An 8145-nucleotide genomic window follows, 5' to 3' on the forward strand; every position below is an offset into this window, starting at 1 on the left:
TACACAATTGATGTGTGTATGGATTGGGATAACAGTTGTATGAGCCCCTAATAAAATGTTAAAAAAGAGAAAGAAAAAAAATAAAAAAAAGAAAATACTTTTATGGTTGGGGGGTCACCACAACATGAGGAACTGTATGAAAGGGCCGCGGCATGAGGAAGGTTGAGAACCACACTGTCTTAGAGACACAGCTACTTCGGGGTACTTGTACTGCCTCTCTCCCTGCTAACTGGAAGGAAAAGAGGTCAGCTCTGCCAAGAGCTGTCACTGAGAGTCAGCCGTTCCATGCGGCCACCCCTTTCCTATAATCTTGAATTTATTATTGTCTTATGTCTTCCCTAGGCTGAACTGGAGATGTCCCCAAACTGTTCCACTGTTTCACCGTCCCACTGTTTTTCTCTGGGACAGATCTCTAAGAACATGTTATTGTGTATCAATTCAGATCACATCTGGTGCCATTAAAACCAGGCTGAAAGAAGCAGAGTCCACCGAGAAGATGATCAACATCGCTCGTGAGAAGTACCGCCCAGTAGCCACACAAGGTTCCGTCATGTACTTTGTCATTGCCAGCCTCTCCGAGATAGATCCCATGTACCAGTATTCCCTAAAATATTTCAAGCAGGTAAGACGGTGGTGGGGGTTGCTGTTGCTTCTGTTGTCAATGTAACTTATCTCCTTGGTTGTACTTTAGACCCTTTAGTCCTTCCTGAATTCCTCCTGGCTCAAACAAGTCAGGACTCGAATTGTCATGTAGAGGAGTTTGGGTCTGGGCCCCCCGCCCCCCCCAGGGTCTTCACTCGCTCTGCCTCCTGAAGTTCAGCAGAGAACCATCTGTCGAAGAAGGAAAGAAAGTCTCTTTCCTTGTTTCCTTTTCCCTTGACCCTCTCAACTAAACTAGCTTGCTTAGATTCTCCTGTTCTTGCCAGCCTTCTTTTTTGTTTGTTTGTTTGTTTGTTTGTTTGTTTGTTTGTTTTTCTTTGAAGAGTCATAGCTTTTTCTTGATTTTTTTCCTACATAATCTGGCTCCCTTTCTACTGTGAGTGTTTCCACATTATATCGCAAGTCCCTGACCACACCAATCATGGCCAAATTGGTTTCTCTATGACTGTGAGACCCTCGTGTTCTCTTTCTGCTCTCTCGACTTCATCTCCTTTTCACAGCTAGGTCTCATCTGAGGAGGAGGATCCAGGAGGACGCTACAAAAAGTCGGTGGAAAAATGGAATTTTCCCATGAACATTTTGTAGTTCTCTGGTTCCACCCAGCACTCCCTTTGTGGCAGCATTTCATTGTATCTCCCCAAAACAATGCCTCTCTGTAAGCATCACTCAGGATAGACAGAGGTCAAAGTCGCTGCCATCAAGTTGGTGCTGACTTAGAGCAACCCTATACAACAGGGTAGAAGTGCCCCTGTGAGTTTCCAAGACTGTGAGTCTCTACAGGAATAGACAGTCCCATTTCCTCCCAGCAGGGAGCACCAGAGATTTGTAGACATCTCCTCTTTCCAGGCCAGTTTTCATTTCTTCTTAAATGCTTCTAATCATCTTTCGTCATTGCTAACTTTCACACCTGGAAACCCAGTCAGCTGAGACCCAGTGTTTCCAAAATCCTGACCCACATCCCTGTACTCCTATATAGATCTTTACAGAGAGTACTCATCAAACACTGCTCAGCCTACATGGCCTGGAACTCAGAAACACCTCTAGCCTGTCTCCCCAGCCACATGCCTCTGCTAATTGATCCATTTCTATTCACTGGACTCACTGGATGGGCCGTTTTATGTTTAGGGAGCTCCCTCTGTTTAGACTCTCTCCTGGCTTAAATGCCACCTTTTCCTGCGGAGCCACCTGATGAGCTGCAGGAATCTGGAAGCTCGACCAGGTTGGACCTCCAAGAGGGATCTCACTCACATGGTGGGCTTTGGATCACCCAAGCCCTGTTTGAAAGAGAAGCTACAAAGAAACTGGCCTGTATGTCCAGGGGCCGGCCCTACCCTAGCTGGGACGTCCTCTACCAAACCCAGGTGTGGTTTAAGCTGAGAGCATTTAGCATATCTTCAGGTTCCTCGTGTTTTCTTTTGGCACTAAACTTACTACATATTCACGGGGCTTTAACCTTTCTACTGCTGGTCAATTGGTTAAAGAAAGGTTAATCCGCTTGTCTACTGAGTGTGTTAAATAACAACTCCACTGCCCGTTGCCAATCAAGTAATTGTATGCTTCCTCCAGGCCCTGAAATTTTTGTGAATGAGCCCCTATCTTTCACTAGGAAGACTTTGTCATGATCAGACTGTTTCCCTTCCTTTGTGCCCCAGCCAGCTAGCAGGACGGCTGGATCACGGGAAGCCCTGCACCCATGCAGGGTGGTATTTTTAGGGAGGAGTTGGGTACACTTTTTGGCCCTGATCTGCCCTGGAACCTCAGCTGGTTCCAGCATCGGGTCTGTTCTGAGCCATCTGCTCTCTCCATGTGTTTGGGCTCCTTTCAGAGGAACTCGGGAATGAGGAAGACACTGCTTCACCTGCCTCCTTCGCACTGTGAGGATCCTCTGATGGCGGTTATCTGTCCATCCAGTGACTAGAGTCTAGTCCTTGGTGACGTTAACCTGTCTGCTCAATATACCCCGCCCCCTAACCTCCAGGCCAGTTCAGTCTCTCAGCTTCCTGAGCTGTGAATTTTGGACCCTTTCTCCATGTACTTGAAAATTGCAGGAAATGGACAGGGCTGCCTCTGACCTTAGCATGCCGAAGCTCTAAGTGCTACCATCTCTACTGCCTCCCCCTGTCCCCGGAGTGTGGGCACTTTGATGATGGGCCAGAGACAGTGCTCTCAAATTCCCAAGTGGGAAGGATAGAAGGCTCCTCTAAAATGGGTTTATCTTAAATTTCAAAGAAAATTCTAGCATATGCTTCCACCAAAGGCCTTATCCTGGGGAAGTGTCAAGAACAGTGCAGGATTTTACCTGGTCCTTACATCTTTCACTGCAAAATGAAGGGGCTCACAACACACACACACACACACACACACACACACACACACACCTTTTTTTCTTTCTTTCTTTCTTTCCTTTTTTTTTTTTTTGAGAATGTGAAAAAATTAGCTATCCCAGCTTCTCTCTTTTTCATGGTTTCCTGTCTGGCTTAGCGATGGTGCCCTTGCCTATTGCCGGGAGTTTGGTACTGGTCCATTTCCGAAAAATGCTCTGCTGGCACGCTGGTTAAGCACTCAGTCACCTGTTAACCAGAAGGCCGGCAGTTCAAACCCACTGGAGGCTCTGCGGGAGAATGATGAGGCAGGCAACCTGCTTCTGCCCTCAGCATCCTATGAGGCGATGCTCAGGTGGCCGGTAGGGCTTCTTTGAGGCAGAATCCCCTCCACGGCAGTGAGCTTGGTCCAGGGTCGTCCAAGCGGAGAAAGGAGTGCAGAGAGTGGCGGCCACCTAACAGTGTGGGACGGATCCTGAGCGTGTTATGGTCCAATATTCACCTCCTGAGCGTGTTATGGTCCAATATTCACCTCCCCTGTTGCTATTACACACTGAACCTGAATGAAGGGAGGAGCACGGGGATTTTCTTTTCTCCACAGAGAATGAATTAAGCCTCGGCATTAATCGAGCTCTCTTTCACTCAGCTGTTCAACACAACCATCGAAACTTCTGAGAAGTCAAACGAGCTAGAGAAGCGCCTGGACATACTGCTGGAGCAAACGCTCCTGACGGCTTACGTCAATGTTTCCAGAGGGCTTTTTGAACAGCATAAGCTCATCTACAGCTTCATGCTGTGCATCGAGATGATGCGTCAGCAAGGGAACCTCACGGACGCCGAATGGAATTTCTTTCTCCGGGGCGCTGCAGGATTAGAGAAGGTACCGGTTTCCCCCTGACATGTCCGACGTCTTTCTGGATGGAGACCACACACGAGCCAGGGCTCCTGGGGGCCGCTGTTAGCTGTGTGGCCCAGCGGAGAGGGAGCCAGCGCTAGCTCACTCTGCCTCTTTGTACGGCATTTCTCTCACCTATGGACAAGAGATGCCATAAGTACCCTTTGAGCTGATCCAAGTGAACCTATTTTGAAAAATTGACCCTCTTACAAAGGTGACGAGTTAAAATCTAATGGAAGTTCCTTTTCTGAAAAAAAAAAATCGAATAAAAGTTGCTTGCAGTGCCTTGTAACCCACAGACCACACCTGGCAGTACTGCTTGTGAAACCTTGCCTGCAAACGCCTCTCACGATACAGCTGGGGGATTTAGTTAACTTGCGTGCCACCTTCTATAATACTGTGATAGAAGTTTGGCTACAGTTCCCTTCTTCCTGTTCATCCTTTTATCTAAGCTGCCCCAGCCCTTTAAAATGTCTGAATGCTCCCGCATTGCACACTCCTGGTGGCCCGTGGAGATGAGCCACAATCCCCCAACCCTTGCCTCTCACCCCATCTCAATCCCAATCTAAATTCTTTGCTCTGTCTTACAATCACACGCCCTGCCCTTGGCGTTTACAGACCCAGCAGCTACACCTGTTTGGCAGAATTTTGAGCCTCTGCTAACCTTGGGGAGGTAGAACTCGGTGTTTCCCTGCGCCCCATGCTCCTGAGACAAGCCCAGACACGGCCTCTCCACCAGCAGGTCCTTCCTTGCAACTCGCCACCTACCACCACCTGTTTTGCATCCACACATTCGGGTCATTGGTCCTTAATACTGCCGTAACCTTATAAACAAGCTGACACCTCATGGAGGACTGTTATGGGTTTGATGCCTACAAGGGGGCTTCAAAATGTTTGTGGGGGAAAAATCCACTTTCTTTTCTTTCCATTTCCCCACAAACTTTTGAAAGCCTTCTCTTATTAACTTCAGAATCCACACAAGTGAGTTCCTCCTTTAATCCCAGTCTGCATATGAGATAAATGACGCACTGAGAGGTTAAGGAATGTGATTGCTCAGAAACGTCTAGGATAGCAGAGATGAGTACACATGCACCCATCCCAAGTGGGGTGAGTTGAGTTTCCGCATTCATCTTACTCCATTACTCAGCGTTCTCTGTCGCCTTGGGGTTTAAAATTATGAGAATCTGATTTGAAGACAGTAGTTCCCTGGGGGAAGGAGGGGAATGAAATCATGAGCCCTAAGACTAATCACCATGACAACTTTGCTTTCTGCAAATGTCAACTGAAAATTGTTCATCAGCTACATGTCTGTGCAAAAGTTTACAGGTAAAATTGATTCAACATCATTTCTATTTCACTATTTTTTATTACTTCTTTAGGTACTTGGCTACTTTTAACATGCTGTTAAAAAAAATAGGAAGGATTCCTGATCACACACTAGTTAAAAGCTCAGATAGCTGCTAATCAAAATATCGGTCATTTGAACCCACCGGTCACTTCTCTGGATAAAGGTGTAGCCGTCTGTTTCTGGAAGATCACCACCATGGAAGTCCCATGGGGCAGGTCTTCTCTGTCCTACAAGGTCATCATGAGTCAGATTGCACCTGAAGGTCATGGGTTTTGCATTGTTTCATTAGAGAGAGATTTTTCACTGTTTCCTTTTGTGAATAATTATCATTGCTTTCTGTCTTCTAATAGGAACGCCCTCCTAAGCCTGATGCTCCCTGGCTACTTCCTGCCACATGGTTTTCCTGCTGTGACCTAGAAGAGTCATTTCCAGTTTTTCAGGGAATTACACAGTATCTCCTATTACATCCCATTTCCATAACCTTAGGTAATATGACACAGAGAAATTGCTAAAGGGATTGTAAACAGGCTCTTGAATCCTAACTGTGTCTTATGATTCTTAATTGTAAGCTTTACCCAGGGATTTTCAGTATCTCGTTGCTGACTATCCGATCTGTATTATGACGATAATTTTACCTTTAAGGGTTGCTTGGACTGCACCTTTCAAAACATTTTTTATGGATAGCATACAAAAAGGGCACAGAATACAACCGTACGATTTTATTAATTATCAAAATCTGAGTACCCTTACAGAGCCACCTAAATCCAGAAACAGATGAGTGGGAGGTGCGTGTTGGGCTGCTGACCGCAAGGTCGGCAATTGGAAATGACCAGTCCCTCCGTGGGAGGAAAACCAGGCTTTGCACTCCCGGGCAGAGTCACAGGGAGGGTTCTGCCGTAGGTCCTCCAGGATCAGGATGAGTGGGAAGGGCCTGGAATGCAGTGAGTTTGGTCTGGGAGCATCCCAGAGTCTCTTCACGCTTTCTCTCCATCCCTCCACTCCGCCCCACAGGGAACTCCGGTGTGGAATTATACACATTAAGTCAAGTTTCCTCGAGTATCAATATCTAGACCTTTTAGTTGTAAACATTTACAACTTGGAGGAACCATCTTTTTATTATTTATGATTTCATTCTATTCACAGTTTCCATGAAGTTAAATGTTCTTTGAAGCCTGGTGCATGCGATGGTTATGTAACCCGTTCCAGGTGTGGTATTTCTTGGACTCAAGGTTCCGTGTGCAAGCTTTAGCTTTAACATATTAATTATGCTTTTTACTAATATTTGACATACTTGGTTTGTCATTTTCTAAGCGAGGCATAGTTAGATATACCACTATAGTTGGCAATCCCTCTTCGTATTCCGGGAATTTTCTCTTTATGTTGTGTGAGACCGGGTTAAGATGATTATCTTCCTGGTGAATTGTTCTTTCCACCCTGAAAAATGCATTTTACAGTAAAATTGATTTTCTGATATTAATGTTGCTAGACAAAGTTCCTTTTGGTTAACATTCCCCCTATATATATTTCTCTCACTGCCGTGGGTCAATGCTGACTCATAGCAATCCTATAGGACAGGGTACATCTGTCCCTTTGACTTTCCAAAGCTGTAACTCCTTATGGGAGTACAAATATCTATCTTTCTCCCAAGGAGCAGCTAGTGGTTTGGAACTGCTCACCTTGCAGTTAGCAACCCAACACAGAACCACTGTGCCACCAGGACTCATAGACTATCCTTTCTTTTCAACATTTTATGTCATCATGTCTTTAGAGCATCATTTATGAAATTCTGTTGCTTTAAACAGATAGTCCCTCTTTTTTAATGAAAAGGTTCATTCCAATTCCATTGCCATTATTGATATATTCAATGCTCCTCAACTGGAGAAGATTTTGTCCCCTGCGGACATTTGTAAATTTCTGGCAGTTTAAGTTGCCACAACTTGGGTACAGCTAGTGGTATCCAGAGAGTCCACTCAGGGATGTGATTAAGCATCCTGCAGTGCTTAGGACAGCCTCCCGTAACAAATAACCACTTGACCCAAACTGTCAATAGAGCAAAGCTGAGTGCATTACTCGATTTGGATTTCAAGTTCATTAAGTGGGTGTGAGGTTTTTTTTTGTTTTTTTCTTCTTTCTTGCCTTCAGGTAGATTGTCCACATTTTTGTTATTTCCTCCTCTACTAAGGCAAATTCTTAGTTCTATTTCTATTCTTTTAGTGACTAATTTGTACCCTTGGAAAGGGAATCACTATTTAACTAAATATACTGTGTGGCTCAATAAAGTCCATGGGAAGCAACATTGCCAGGGTTCTTCTGGTGTCGATGTTGTTAGGTGCCCCTGAATCAGTCCCGCTCACAGCGGCCCTAGCACGTGCCACCCCAGCAAGCAAGCCCTGCCTGCCCTAGCACGTGCCACCCCAGCAAGCAAGCCCTGCCTGCCCTAGCACGTGCCACCCCAGCAAGCAAGCCCTGCCTGCCCGCTCTCGCGCCCTCCTCACAGTCGTTGTTGGAGCCCGTTGTTTCAGCCACGGGCACAGCCCATCTCGTTCAGAGCTCCTCCTTTCTCTGACCCTTTGCTTTACGAAGCACGATGCCCAGGGATTCGAATATATTTGTTTGGCTTTTTAATAAAGAATTTAAAAATCAAAATGCTCTTTAATAAATATATCAAATTAAACATCTTTTATATTGTGGACCAAGTACATAAGACAACTAAGGGTTGAAGTGAATGCAAAAAGGAGATACTTTGAAAGAGCCCAGAGAAGGCTATGTTAGAGACAGACCCTGTGTTAGTCTAGGTACTTTAGAGAAACAAATCCACAGCAACTCATGGATAAGAGAGTTTTATGTAAAGAAAGTGTGCATCACGAAAACATCCCAACCCAATGCTGCCCAAGCCCACAAGTCCAACATTAAGCCATTAA

At 45.6% G+C, this 8145-nt stretch overlaps 1 protein-coding gene across 1 annotated transcript in view; it reads left to right on the top strand.

Annotated features, from left to right (window-relative positions):
- DNAH6 (dynein axonemal heavy chain 6) overlaps nucleotides 1–8145 on the top strand; it is a 260070-nt gene that overhangs the window by 206964 nt on the left and 44961 nt on the right. The window contains exons 59-61 of the mRNA XM_004713856.2: nucleotides 443–622; nucleotides 3628–3861; nucleotides 5575–5710. Coding sequence (XP_004713913.1) covers nucleotides 443–622; nucleotides 3628–3861; nucleotides 5575–5710 — 550 coding nt within the window. The remainder of the gene's footprint in view (nucleotides 1–442; nucleotides 623–3627; nucleotides 3862–5574; nucleotides 5711–8145) is intronic.

Source organism: Echinops telfairi, unplaced genomic scaffold, assembly GCF_000313985.2.
Source record: "Echinops telfairi isolate 266 unplaced genomic scaffold, ASM31398v2 ScPeMD7_7467;HRSCAF=8505_1, whole genome shotgun sequence".
Classification (NCBI taxonomy): domain Eukaryota; kingdom Metazoa; phylum Chordata; class Mammalia; order Afrosoricida; family Tenrecidae; genus Echinops; species Echinops telfairi.